Source organism: Diceros bicornis, chromosome 27 (assembly GCF_020826845.1).
Source record: "Diceros bicornis minor isolate mBicDic1 chromosome 27, mDicBic1.mat.cur, whole genome shotgun sequence".
NCBI classification, from domain to species: domain Eukaryota; kingdom Metazoa; phylum Chordata; class Mammalia; order Perissodactyla; family Rhinocerotidae; genus Diceros; species Diceros bicornis.
Window position 1 is genome coordinate 45,834,924 of NC_080766.1, and position 15,022 is coordinate 45,849,945.

Here is a 15,022-nt window from a genome sequence, read left to right on the forward strand (position 1 = left end):
AGCCTCAAGAGTGAAGCGGGCCCCTGTTGGGAAGGAAGGTGTGTGGACAAGAGTCACCAGACCCGCAGAGCCGAGCGTGTCGAGCACACCCGCGGCGGGGGGATGCCTCAGCGTCCACGTCAGAGCCCTCGGCAGTGCCTCGGGGTCAGTGTGCGGCACCGAGACCAGTGCCCACTGCTGCCGCGCGGGGTCTGCCGGGTGGCCGGCCAAGTGGCTGTGCTCGCCGCCGCGGCACACGCCGCCCAGGCCGAAAGCTCAGCTTGGCGGCCCCGCCTCAGACCCGCGGCCCCAACGCTGGGGGCGGCCCCGCCTGAGGCCCAAGACCCCAACACCTGAAGCAGCCCATCGGGCGTTCAGACCACGCGGCGATCCGGGCCCCCGGCGCAGAGCCTCCCGGGAGTGACGCTCTCCCGCCTCTCCCAATGGGAGCCCGGAGCGACCTCGCCGCGTCCTCAGGGCCAATGGGAGCGAGCATTTGGTGTTGCTGGGCGGGCCGTGGGCTCCCAGCCCAGCCTGCAACCCGCCGCGCCTGCGCGTTCCCCTCCCGCCCGTCCTGCTGCGCACGCGCGCTCCGTCTAGGGCTGGCCGGGCGCTCGTGCCCGCGCTCGTGCTCGTACCCGCGCCGGTGCGGAGCCGCTCGGGCCGCGCCCCTTCCCTGCCGCCTGCGCTCCCGCCGGGCAGATGCGGGTTGCCCGGCTGAGGGGAGCGAGGTAGCCGCCGCCCAGCCGGACCCCGATTCGTGCGCCGGCAACGGCCACACCCGGGCGCGAGCCGGCCTGGCTGTCCGCGGGGCGCGGCCAGAGCGGGCCATGGCCGACCGCGAGTGCCCGCTGGAGGCGGTGCCGCTGCCTGCCGAGGTGCGGGAGAGCCTGGCCGAGCTGGAGCTGGAGCTGTCGGAAGGTGAGCGGCCCGAACCCGGACCCGGACCCCCGCGCGGCCCTCGCCCCGGACCCGGACCCCCGCGCGGCCCTGACCCCGAACCCCCGCGCGGCCCTCGCCCCGGACCTGGACCCCCGCATGGCCCTCGACCCGGACCCCTGCTTGGCCCTCGCCTCCGGACCCGGGCCTCCGCCCTCACTTGGCGATCTGGAGACCCCTCTCCCACCTCCTCAGCCGGGACCTTGCCAGGTCCCTTTACATCTGAGACCCCCGTCATGCTCCTCGCACCCGGGACCCACAGGCCCCTGCCTGGCGTCTCGTGGCGGGATCCCTGACCCTTTGGCCTTTGGGCGCCCGGTGGGACCCTGCGCTTTGCCCTTTGACTGGATGGTTTGGCCTGAGGCGCGTAAATCTTGATAGGAATGACTATTTTTGTTCAAGCAGTAAGCAGTGAATGTCCGAGCCCAAGGCTGCAAGTCTTCACAAGAGTGCTATGTGGTGTGCACCTGTGAGCCCAGCCTTAGCCCTGTGTGCCTCAGTTTCCTCCCCTGTAAAACGGGGTTATAACAGCAGCTGCCTCTCCGGTTTGTGATAAGGCTAAAATACCTTAACATATGCAAAGCACTTAACACTTAGAAGGAAATTGTTAGCCGCTTTTACGGAATTTTTAAAAATTAAAAAAAATATGTTCCATAAATGTATGTTTGTTAAAAATAGACTGGAGTAATTCAGCTTTAGAGGTGGTGGGTGACTTTCCCCGTCTAGATGTTCTCTCTCCCGGAGGCGTGTGTACTTAAATGCATTTTCATCTTTTAGAATCTGTTTTTTCATAGTCTTATTGTTCTTATTTTATGTTTCAGGTTGATATGTTTGGCTCAGGTTGGGGTAGTGAATTCTTGAAACAACCAACTAATAAATATGTACAGGCTTGTACTAACTCATTTAATTCTCACCAACGTTAGGGAGGTAGGTGCTGTTGTTATCTTTGTTCTACAGATACGACGACATCTACTTACAAGTGTTTTGAATTCAACATTCGAATTTTTAAAAGTTCTGTGATATGTAGCACAGTTTATTAGTGGAAGTATAATAAGAAATGGGTGGATTTGAGAATTCTTGGTGACTAGATGCTCTTGGGAAGATTGAAAAACTCAAGTTAGGAGTGGTTCTGACAGGAACTACTGTCCTGAATTTGTTATAGTGCTTCATCCAGGGAAAATCATGTAGATGCGGTTTAGATTTTACACATTTGAAATATGTTTTTGCAGATTGCACCTAATTTCTGCTCCAGTGGATTTTTTATTCTCTCAATTCCTTGTTTTGTGTTTGTGTTTGAGTGCTTTCTGGTTGACTGTTAGATAAGATTAGATCCTTTCCTCCAAGAACTTCGTAATTTATACGACAACGTGCATGAAGACAAGTACTTCAGTGAAAGAAATGCTTTTTATCCATTGAATCCATTTATGCTGTTGTCATTTTAGACATATGTAGGGGATATATAGATAAAATATAAAATTACATGGAAGTGGAGAGGAACCTGGAAATGTAGCTTAAGTTGAGGAAGAGGATGAACAAAATGTTAAAGGGAAGGGACAGCAGAGTGCAGCGGCAGCCAAGGAGGCAGGAGCCCTGGCTTCTGTCCCAGCTCCTAGACTGGCCTGACACCATTCTTTTGGCCCAAATAGGTCAGTGATTACTCAGGCACAGTCATGCTTGGCCCTCCTCCCAGGGTACTTGCACACCTTTGATGCCGGCTTCTTCAGTTTGTGTTGTGATTGTTGTTGACACGAGGCCTCCCCATTGGACTTGGAGATGCTTTTTGATAGGGACTGTGTCTTAGGTAGAGTTTTGACATCTTCACACAGTGGCTAGCATCTGGTAAGTGTCCATGAATCTCCACTGTCCATGAATCCCCACTGAATTATAACATCTCTGAAGTTGGGTTTGGTCAGCTGTAAAAGAAGATGAACACCAGCCTTACTAACGTCCACAGTTCTTGTGAAGATTCAGTCAGAGGGTATATGTGAAAGTGTGTTGAAACTGGTAAGGTATTTTATTTATATAATTAAAGGAAGGTATTATTAATGAAACACAGTCCTAAAGCAACTGAAGTTAGTTTCACTGTCATTATTATTTTTGTATTTTGATCAAGTAGAAATAGAAAGTGGACTCCTCTTTGTCCCGTGCTTTCTCCCCCTACATTTGGGGGGGAGATAAACTTATAATTCAGAATAAAGTAATGTCAAAATAGGATGACTTCACAGCACTCACATTTGTCCAAATGAGAAATTGCTTACAACTTAGAGTCGACACTGCTGGGCAGGTTGGAGGGAAGAAGAAATAACAGACAAAATGCTGTCTGTGTGGAGACTGTTAGTGAGTGATAGATACCTGGATAATCTGGAAAATCCTGCATGACTTCCCCTCAGCCTATACACAAGCAGTAATTAGTTGCAAGTATGCCTGGCCTTTATTCATAACTCACATGTGGTGGTGGTCTTCAGCATCCTCGCTGGATTCTCCCGTTGTAATTGGGATTGGCCCTCAGGGAAAGTTGTGGTCTTAGAAGGCACTGATTTCTTCCCAGAGAGCAGGTTTGCTTATTACTTTCTGTTATGGATTCCCAAAAGGGAAATAAGGCACAGCTGTGATCTTGCTCTCTAAATTTCCTGGCCGTTTTGTCCTCTTTGATTTAGGATCTCCCTTCAAATTAAGATGAGGAGCACGCTTTTCTTAGACTCCCCCCACCATGAACACACTTAGAAGAATTCACACCTATGGCTCCTCAAAGTGTATCAGAATGTCCATGGTTGAAAATGAGGTTATTAGAGGTATAACCTTGATTTTTAATAAAAGAATTAATTCCCAAACACGTGTGCTTTGTCTAGTATTGTATCACATTACCTTTGATATGCCTCACAACTGGTTTTGGTACTGAACAGTATCTTGGGGCTATTCTGCTGAACCACTTTAAAATGTGGATGATGGTGTAAGGTTTGTCCTTCGTCTTAGTGACCTGCAGTGGCTTAGAGAGGAAATTCCTACACAATAGGCTACATTTGTCCCACTCCTGTTTCTTTATTCTGGATAATAGGTCTATTCTGTAGCTTTAACTGTAGTCTGTTTCTTGTTTTTGTGCATTCTGATAAAGCAGGGGCCTCATCCTGGATGGAATAGGGGAGAAGCTCTGTTTGTGGGTGTAGAGGAAGGGACTTCTTCACAAAGCTTTTTTCCTCTTTAAAAGTCTTTAATTTCTAAAATTTGTGGTATAATTCTTAGTTTTCAAAATGACAGTCTGACATTGCCTTCACATCAGTAGACATTTGTTGTACTTCCTAAAGATTTTGTGGTATGTTAAAGTTCTCATGTCCAAAGTCTATTTACCTGTCAAAGCCCAGCCCAAATGCCTTCTTGTTTTGATCCTTTCCCGATCATCTCTGATGTGGCTACTTTCTTGCTGTTCTCATCACACTTGCCCCATCTTTTGGAGTTGTTGCTACTTTTTGTTTTTTGCATTGTTACTGTATATATTCATTCAGTAATTATTGAGTGCCCACTGGGTGCTAGCTAATGTTTCAGCTGACAAAGGTTAGGTTTAGCTCTGTTTCTTCGTTGATCATAAGACTTTGCATAATGTTGTATTAAAAGATAATGCAGATACACATGGCAGAGAAATGAAACAGTTCGAAGGAAATGTGGGGTGAAGTGAGCCTCAATCCTAACCCCCCACCTCTCCCCAGAGGTGGGCTCTGGTATCCATTTCCTGGGTTTCCTTCCAGAAGTAATCTTGCAGTCATTCCCAAACCGTGGTTCACAGACTCTGGGGGTCTCTGAGACCCTTTCTGTGGGCCTATGAGGGAAGACTGTTTTTATGATAATACTAAGCTGTCGTTTCTGTTTTCCTGGTGTTTGCACTGATGGTGCAAAAGCAGTGCTGGGTAAGACTGCTGGTGCTTTAGTGCAAATCGAGGCAAGGGCCCCTGGTCAAACTAACAGTCCTTGCGTTCTCCACCACTTCCTCACTTGCAGTAAAAACAAAGTGCCACTTTCACTTAAACATATCCTTCCTTGATGCAGCAGTAAAAATTAATTTTCTGAAATCTCGATTCTTCAGTACTCGTTTTTTTAATAGTCTACTTGAGGAAATGGGAAGTGCACATAAAGCACTTCTGCACAAAGAGGTAAGGGCCTGTTTTGAGGAGCAGCAGTTGTGCAGTATGAGTTGCAAAATGAGCTAGCCGCTTTTGTTGTGGAATGCCATTTTTACTTGAAAAAATGGGCGACAGAGAAGCTATAATTATTCAGACTTGGGTATTTGATAGACATTTTCTGAGAACTGTCAGAATTTATGGCCAATAATAATATTTGTGCTTTCAAACAAAAATTTAAATTTAAAAAAACTTATCTGCTACCATGAGCTTGACAGCTTCCCAGTACTTAAAGACTTTTTTTGATGAGATCAGTGGCAATATTAATGAATGTGGGTTTTTGGTGTTATATAATGAAATGTGTCAACATTTGGTAGATCTGCATGAGTCTATGAATCAGTATTTTCTAAATGATCAATGCATCATATTACAAATTCATGCATGGGTAAAAGATCCATTCAAAAGATAGACTGGATTGTAATGTAATAGTACGAAAAATTCATTGATATCGTTTTAGATTCTACATAGCAATTATTCTTTAAGTAACTAACACTTGCCTAGTTTTGATGTGGTATCAAAGAAGAATGTCCACAATAATCTGAAAAGACTACTGAAATACTCCTCCCTTTTCCAACACATGTCTGTGAGAGACTAAATTTGCTTCATAGACTTAACCAAAGCCACATATTGCAGCAGATTGAATGCTGAAGCAGATGTGAGAATCCACTTGTCTTCTGTGAAGCCAGATATTAAAGAAACTTGTAAAAGTAAAACAATTCCTGTACTCACTAAATGTTTTTGGCTTCATGAATCTATTATTTTTTTATAAAAAATATTATTTATGTTAACATGATAGGTTTATTATAAAAAATTTAAGTGAATTAAATATTTTTAAAGTTTCACAGTTTTAATTTCTAATATGGTAAACATTGATAGGTATAACCCACACAAACAAAAGCTCTTCGGGGTCCTCAGTAATTTTTAAGAGTGTAAGGGAGTCCTGAGTCTAAAACCTTTGAGAACTGCTAGTCCATGAGACTCTAACAAAACTTTTAAGGAAATATCTAGATGTCATCGTGTATTTATTTATACTTTTTATAATATATTTTTTAACTAATGCCTGGTATAATAAGGATTTCTTTATATATGTAAGGACAATCAGATGTTTCAATTTATAATATTATAATTTAAAATGTTATAGTTATAACTTTAAAATATATCGTTATAATTTAAAAATTATACTGTTGGTTGTGTGCCACTTCAGCAAAATCTGTTATTCATGATTCAGGAATATTCCCTTTAGAGTTCTTTCTTTTCATAGTGTATCATCCTAGTGCAGTTGTCTCTTTACAGAATTTTAATTTATAAGTTTTTAAAAGAATATTAATACTGTGATTTCAACTTTAATATCCTAAAACGTTGCATATACTGTCCATTGCCAACTATTCTGTACCTGTTGAATTCCTGCCTTTAAGACTTGTTTAGGGCCAGCCCCGTGGCTTAGCGGTTAAGTACAGGCACTCCGCTGCTGGTGGCCCGGGTTCGGATCCCGAGCGCACACCGAGGCACCGCTTCTCCGGCCATGCTGAGGCCGCATGCCACATACAGCAACTAGAAGACTGTGCAGCTATGACATACAACTATCTACTGGGGCTTTGGGGGAAAAAATAAATTAAAAAAAAAAAAAAGACTTGTTTAAACTTTGCTTTCTGTTTGAAACTCTGCCTTCCTCTAGGAACCCACCCCCACCCCCCCATCAGATGCTTGCTGTTCTGTGTCCCTTTAGCACTCATTGTATCACTCTAGTAGGGTTTATCACAATATTGTATTTATTTGCTTGTCTTTTCTTTGCCACTTCGCAGGGAGCACTTCAAGAGGAAGTTTTGATCTGTTCATCTTTATGTCCTCAACAATTAGTACATTTTAGTGAATGTTTGTTGAATTAATAAAAGAGTGAAAACTACACATAGTGTTTTCAGTTTTAAATCAAGAATCCTCTGTAATTGGTTGAATACTTAGCTTTTTGATAACAGTTTTTCAAATTCAGTGGAGCCATCAGCAGGACAGACCTGTACCTCAGGGAGCCATTGAACCAGGATGTGGTCTTTGTTGCTCTAAACTACCAGGAAGAAAAAAGTGAGGCTGAGTGTGCTCTGGAGTCCCAGCTTGAGCTGGAGAGACCCCCCTGCTGTAAAGCTTGCAGACTCGAGTCTAATCTAGCAGGTTGTTCCAGGCTCTGTGGTGGCCATGATCCACCTATGGCCTCACCTGCTGGGCTTGGGGTCCACACTGCCTTCACGCTGAGGCCACACTTCCCATTGTAGGAATACAAAAGCAGGCTCATTCCTGGGAGGCTGTGATTCCTGATGGGGACTCAAGGACTCCACATTGGCCTGAAACTTTCTTAGAGCTGCGTGGAGTCTAAGGCTTTTTCTGCCCAACCCGCCCTTTTTTCCTCTCACTTCCTCAAGGATCCACCTGCATCACATCTGACAGCTCTCCAGCCTCCTCTGGCTCCCTCCTCATTTTCCCTCACAGGGGTTTTCCCACATAAATCTCTTGCATGTCTAATCTTGTCATAGCATCTACTTCTCAGAGACCCTGAACTGCCTTATGGGGTCGCTGGTTTAGACCCATGTTGGAAGGGCTGGTTTATCTGGTGGTGTTGGTTAAAGTATCTGTCTCCCTTATCGATGGTCTATTCTTTGAGGTTGTATCTGGCACATAGTTGTTGGTCAACACGTATTGAATTGAATTATTCGCTCTTCTCAGGACCCTTGCCTGTGCCTGTGGCAGACTCTGGTTTAGTTCTCCATTGTGACACTTCATGAGAGCAGGGGCCAAGCCTGCCTTGCTCTCCTCTGTGTCCCAGGTACCAGAGCCGGCTGGTGTGTTGTCCGTGTCCACTGACCTGTTGTGTACACTTCCAGACTCTGCTGTAAAGAAAGGCACCGTTTGCTCTATCCATGTGCCTTCTTTTAACAACTGGTAGAGGGGGGAAGTTGGGACTCGGAGGGGTGACTTTAGACTGGTGGTCAGAAAATACCTCTGGGCAGGCGAATTGAGTGACAAGAGGAGCCGTCCGTGTGGCTGGGGAGAGAGCATCCCAAGCAGATGGTTTAGTTGGGCCATGGCCACAGGAAGAATGAGCCTGGTGAGTCATGTGATGAGAGGGTGGGTGTGCTGTAGGAGACAGGCCAGGAAGGCAGCCTGAGGCTGGGCCGAGCCTGGTGGATCTTTGGTTTCTTTCTAAGTGTGATGAGGAGCCACTGGAGTTTTGCTGCTTTGACCATTTATGTCCTTAAAGACTCACTAGTTGTTGTGTCAAGAATGGGTTGGAGGGAGGCAAGAGTGAATCCAGAGAGAGACAATTGAGGAGGCAGGGGCTGCTGCGTGAGAAATGGTAGCTTGGATCTAGGGCAGTGGCTGTGGTGGGAGGTGAGAAGTGATGGGATCTGAGGTTCATTCTGAAGGTGGAACTGAGGGGATTTGCTGATGGCCTGGATGCTTTGGGGGGAAGTCAGCGGGGAATCAAGAATTGAATACTAGGTTTTAGGTTTGAGATGCTGCATATACAATGGTGAGAGGAGGGGGAAGGAAATGACTGGATTTGAGGGAAAATGTAGTAGTTCGTTTATTCAAGGAAGAACTCATCTAAACACGTTAACTGTGCGACATGTGTGTGAGGGAGCCATGTGGGGATGTTGAGTCTGCAATATGATATGCAAGTCTGGACTTCAGGGGAAAGGTTCAAGCTGGAGATGGACATTTCATTCATCATCGCTTTCAAATATGTGTTGAGGAATTATAGCAGTATGCAAGATAGAAATTTCTACTCTCACAGACATGCATTCTAGTGGGATAAGAAGATCATAATATCAATAAAAATATATGTAATATTAGATTGTGATATACATATCACAGTTGAGAAAAATAAGGAAGAGGGATAGGGAGCATGCATTTGTATATTTGGGATGAGGAAGCTGCAGTTTTCACTAGGATGGACAAGTAAGTCCTCTCTGAGGAGGGGCAATTGAGTCAAGATGAGAAACTATAGATTTCTGGGAGATTTGTCTGTATAGAGGGCTCTGCAGGTGGAGAGGCCCCAAGGCAGATGAGGACCTGTTCTATACAAGGAGCCCCATAGAGGTCCGTATGTGTGGAGCAGAGGGGACACAGCGGGGAGTGGGGGAGATCCCATAGGGCCCTACATGCCTCCCCAGGATCGGCGTTTATTCTGTGGAGGAAAGCCATCACCTGACAGGGTCTCTGTCCCCATAATGAGATTGGTTGAATAGGACAAGGCTGGAGACATAGAGTGAGGTGATGAGCGACGATGGTGATGCCAGCTAGTCAGCTGGATCATTTCACTGTTTTGGGATGACTTTGTTTTTTTTTTTTTTTTTTATAATTTTTATTTATTTATTCTTTTCCCCAAAGCCCCAGTAGATAGTTGCATGTCATAGCTGCACATCCTGCCAGTCGCTGCATGTGGGACGCGACCTCAGCATGGCCAGAGAAGTGGTGCGTCGGTGCGCGCCCGGGATCCGAACCCGGGCCGCCAGCAGCAGAGCTCACGCACTTAACCGCTAAGCCACGGGGCCGGCCCTCGGGATGACTTTGAAGAATGCATTCACTGCTGTGTCCAGTGAATGTTTATTTAATGCTTCATGGAGTAACAGGTACCATGAACATCACAAATTTGCTATCCTAATGCTATATCACTTTCCTTGTTAGTTTATTAGGCATTTGAGGCCTAACTTGACTCCTGACTGCTAATTGTAAAGCTATTTCTATTGAAGTGGTACTGAAAAAGTGACCACCAACCCCCGCCCCCCCACCGCAGCTTGGCTGGGTCTCCCTCATGTCACTTACAGCACCACCTACTGTTCTTTAGGAGCACTTATAAGGAGGTACTTTCAGAGAATCCTGTCTCGTGTTTGTCTCCCCTTCTCAGTAGTCATAAGGACCCTAAAGAGAGCGGCATTGCCATCCTGCTCAGTGCTGGCCGTGGGCCCCTTCCTTGGCTGCCCAGCTGGCTGCTGTAAACCACCTTGATTTCTCACACAAGGCACTTGTTGGCAGGGTGGAAGCAGTGTTTTGTCTCAAGGGCACCCTTCTTGAAGGAGAGCCACCTGGCCCTCCTCTCCAGGGGCAGGCCCTCAGCCGAGGTGTGTGGGGTGTGTGGGTCAGAGTCATGCCCTCTGAGGCAGCGTCTACTGGTCGTTTAGTTCCCATCTCTCCTTTGACCTTCAGTCTCACAAAGTGGGGTAAATATATATCCAGGACTTAGAAGTTTGAAAAGAGACTCAGGGCTGGGGGTACTGGTCTGCTAGAGTGTAGAGTCTCTGCCTGATGAAGTGTCCTCATGGAAATATGAGCCTGGGGAAGTGGAGTCACCCCCACAGTCCATGCCCGGCACGCACACCTCATGTGGTGTACCTTTAGTGAGTGTTCACTGATGTGTTGTTGCTGTGGCCTTTCTCTCATCATCAGGGTCTAGGATGAATGTTCTATCTTTTTTGTTGAAAAGTACTAAAGAGTTGTAATTTTTGAAAAAACATTTTTTATATCATCTTTTAATGTGTTCTTTTCCTTTATGTGACATACAACCTTTATTTAGTATAAAAATGAATTCATACAAAGTATTTGGTCACTTTATGTGATATAGGGTTAAGTTAATGGGAAAACTTACTTTATTCTGCTTTGCCAGTTAGTCTTTTAAAACTAATTCTTGCTGTAGCATTTTCTTGGTAATGAGCTTGCTTCTGAGTAAGACTAATCTAATCCTTGTCGATCAATCTTTATACCCTTAAATTATCTACCATTTCTGGTATTGTATTTGTGTATTAAAAAGACTAGGAAGTTACATACTACTCGGCAAAGAAAACCTGTATAGTTAGTGAAAGACACAACACCTAAAAATTGTTACGTCTGTTGTTTATTGATAAAGAATTGCTTGAAGTGATGCACCCATCCCTGTTTCACACAGGACATGAGTGTCCTCTGTTTTAAGATTTCCTGGATTCTTGAGGCGGCACCTCAGATAATCGCTGGGGACAATAATCATGCAGAGGTTTCCTTTCAGACTGGCTTTGTGTTGTTCAGCTTGAAGGAAGGAATAGAAATCCTGTTCCTTCAGTCTACATGGACTATTCCAGGGTTAAAAGTACTATTTTGGAAATACCAGAGAAAGAACTTTTATTCCCTTTCAGATTTCAGAACAACTTTTTCTTCAGGGTCTTTGGTAAAGAATCTTTAAATTGAGTACCTGAAACTTAAAAGGACACACTCATCCTTGTTGAAAGTATGTAAGTAACTCAAAAGAACATGTCATAGTAAGTTCCTACATAACTCCTGGGCTTTGTTTCCTTAGCTTATCTCTGAAGATGAAGGAGGTTAAGGATTAGCCTTTTCAGGATACAACCAGAAAACACTAAAATTAGGATTGTTTTGAGATAAAGTTTAAAGAAATGAGAGATTCTAGCCTAATTATTAGATAATCTTGGTGTTATGGATTGAATTGTGTCCACCTCCCAAATTTATATGTTGAAGCCCTAAGCCCCAGTGTGACTGTATTTGGAGATAGGTCTTTTAAGGAGGTGATTAAGGTTAAATGAGGTCCTAAGGGTGGGCCCTAATCCAGCAGGACTGGTGTCCTATAAGAAGAGGAGGGGACACCAGGAGTGGATGCACACAGAGAAAAGGCCACGTGAGGACACAGTAAGAAGGAGAGCCAAGCAGAGAGGCCTTAGGAGAAACCAAACCTGCTGATACCTTGATCTCAGACATCCAGCCTCCAGAACTGTGATAAAATAAATTTTTGTTGTTTAAACCACCCAGTCTGTGGTATTTTTGTTATGGCAGCCCGAGCAGACTAAGACACTCAGTGTGTCATCCTGTTGTTCAACAATATTCAACAGATGAGTGCCAAGAGGCTCATGGCCTAGTGAAGGCTGAAAAACACATAAACAGTGGCAGTATTGTGAAATGTGTGTAGGACCCAGTTGGCCCAAGAAGGGGAGTGATCATCGGTACTGGGCGAGCGGGGTCAATAGAGGAAATAAAGTTTCTTCCAGCTTTGTTTTGAAAGCACATATGACGGGGGTGGAGTAGGAGAGCAGGGAAGAACATGCTAGACAAAGGAAGATGAACCAAAGTTCAGTGGGCCGGGAGATTTCCAGACAGTGCTCCCCAGGCAGATGGGTGGAGAGAGCAGGTTGGGAGGGGTAGGGGCTAGCTCATGGGAGGATTTATGCATCCTAGTAAGGCATTTGGACTGGACTCTATGTAGTCTAGACCAGTGTTGGAACAAACTCAAATGCCTCCTGCAGCCGAGTGGGGGTTGTGGATGTGTGAGGTGACTGGGAGTAGGACAGGTACCTGTCAGCTCTAGAGCAGCACAGTAGAACTCTCTGTGGTGATGGAAATGTTTTCTGCTGTCCAATATGGTAGCCACTAGCCATGGCTGTTAAACACTTGAAATGTGGCTAGTGGGACTGGGGAACTGAATAGTCAATTTAATTTACTTTTAATTAGAATTCAAATAGCTGTATATGGCTAGTGGCTACTGTAGTGGACAACACAGCAAAGTGTAGGCTCTGCTTAAAGGCATTCTATTTAAGAAGAGTAATACCAGCAAAGTGTATCTTATGTAGTTTTCTACCCCTGCTCTTGACAATGGGGAGAAAATGGGAAAGATTAAAATATGTATGTGTGTTCAAGAACCCATGAAATCTTGAAAATAGAGATGGCCGATTTTCTATTTTGTAAAAAGGGCTAAGGGGGTGGTCATTCTTGGGTGCTTTATTTTAAATAAGTCTTCCTTAATAAATGATGGGGCTGGGCCTGGTGGCACAGTGGTTGAGTCTACGCTTTCTGCTTCGGCGACACAGGGTTTGCTTCCTGGGTGCTGACCTACTCACTGCTCATCAAGCCGTGCTGAGGCAGCGTCCCACATAGAAGAACTAGAAGGACCTATAACTAGGATATACAACTATGTAGTGGGGGCTTTTGGGGAGAAAAAAGAAAAAAAACTGTGGAAGATTGGCAACAGATGTTAGCTCAGGGCCAGTCTTCCTCGAATAAATGAATGATGAAGCCAGCAGTTACTTTTTTTTTTTTTAAGGTACTAAGCAGCAATTGAAATATTCCTGTGTGATCTCTCTTTGTCTCTGTTGATCTCTGTCTCTCTCCTTTTCTCTCCTCTCTCACTCTGTGATATAGGACAGTTTTTCTGGCAGCATGCAGAGTGGATTGGAGGAGTCTGAAATTGGGAGCAGAAAAATTAAAGAACCCATTGCAGTAATCTAGGGCAAGAGATTGTAGTGGCCTGGACAGAGGCTGCACCACTGAGATGGAGATAGTGGTCTGAAATAGAATCAGCAGGCTTTAGTGTAAAGAAGTGGACATTGAAGGAGGGTCTAAGATGACTCCTGAATTTCTCAGATGAGTGACTGGAAGGTGATGGGGCTGTTCACGAAGATGTGGAACACAGAAAGAACATCTGTTTTGTACCTGTTGAATGTGAGGTGTCTCTAGGAGATCTGAGTGGTGGTGTCCAGGGGGCATTTGGATATGTGGGACTGGTACTTTCTAGAAAGGGCTAGTCTAGACGTAGAAATTTGGAAGTCCTTGGCGCATAAATTGTAATTGAAGTGAATATGATCACCCCATAGGGAGAAGTGAATAATGCAAAGAGGCCCTAGGGCAAAACCACAGGGAACCCAAACCCATAAGAGAAAGGCAAAGAAGGGAGGCCACGGGGAAGACTGAAGCAGGTGCCACAGCAGGAGCAGGTGAAACAGGAGTGTGGGTGTCTGTGCAGCTGAGGCAGAAGAGGGTTTCAAGAGAAGAAGTGTCTGTGGGAGTGGAGGGTTTTCTGGGCCCATGTTCATGACCAACCGTCAGGTGAAGATGACGCTCCTTCCCCACATCTCATTGAAATGGTAGAAGTTTTAAAAATTAAAAAGAAATTCATAGCAGTTTAGATTCTGGGAAGTCAGAAAGGTGAATCAGAACAGCAAGCACCATCTAGGTAGGGAAGACAGGAGTGGGGCAGATCAGTAAGGGACAGTGCATCCTTTGAACTAAGTTGGGAGGGATAGGAGTGGGAGGTGGTGAGGAGAGGATGTAGTTTTCTCTGGTTTTCCAGTCTGCCATACCACTCCCTTAGGAGGAGCCAACAGTTGTATGGGGAAGGGGATGATCAGAGGGCAGGCCCCACCTCTGCCTCAGCCAGAGTGACTTCTCCACTTAACACTCCTCAGAAGTGTTCACTTGGTCGGAAGGTATGCAGCTGAAAAGCTGGAAAAACACTGGAGTGGATGATATTTAAGTTCTCCTTCCAGTTGCAAGAGTATTTTAAGTTCTAATCATGAGTGTCCAGTAAGAATCATACTACAGTGTGGCTGTATCTCACCAAGTGATGTTTAAAAGCATTCTTTCATTAAATTTCTGCTATTTTTAAAAGGTTTATTATCTATTTGCACATTTATGTAATACAAACTTGTTAGCCAAGAGGGATTTTTTTTTTTTTTTTTTTGTGAGGAGATCAGCCCTGAGCTAACATCCGCCAATCCTCCTCCTTTTTTGCTGAGGAAGACGGCCCTGGACCAACATCGGTGCCCATCTTCCTCCACTTCACATGGGACGCCGCCACAGCATGGCCCACCAAGCAGTGCGTCGGTGCGCGCCCGGGATCCGAACCAGCGAACCCCGGGCCGCCACAGCGGAGCGCGTGCACCCAACCGCTTGCGCCACCGGGCCGGCCCCCAAGAGGGATATTTTTATGGAAGAATCTTGTTATCCTTCTCTGTGATATTGCTGTCTGTCTATTTGTATGTCCTAACTGCATGTGCAGGGTCTTACTTAGTTCAATGGGAAAACTTAAATAAGCTCATGAGGACTGTAGAAAATATGGCAGACATTCTCATTGAGCAAGGACTCTCTGGTCCTTGGGAAGTGCAGCCTACCCAACTGCAGAATTCAGTTTG

General features: G+C 45.4%; 1 protein-coding gene across 7 annotated transcripts in view; it reads left to right on the forward strand.

Moving 5' to 3' along the window:
* Positions 1-644: 644 nt before the first annotated feature.
* Positions 645-15,022, forward strand: part of DIP2A (disco interacting protein 2 homolog A) — a 126,481-nt gene continuing 112,103 nt past the window's right edge. For 6 of the 7 annotated variants that reach the window (XM_058523340.1, XM_058523341.1, XM_058523342.1 and 3 more), the window contains exon 1: positions 645-900. In XM_058523340.1, coding sequence (XP_058379323.1) covers positions 810-900 — 91 coding nt within the window. In that variant the 5' untranslated portion in view covers positions 645-809. Of the gene's footprint in view, positions 901-9,467; positions 9,710-15,022 lie in introns of all 7 variants that reach the window. The other variant, XM_058523346.1, reaches the window with a different exon arrangement.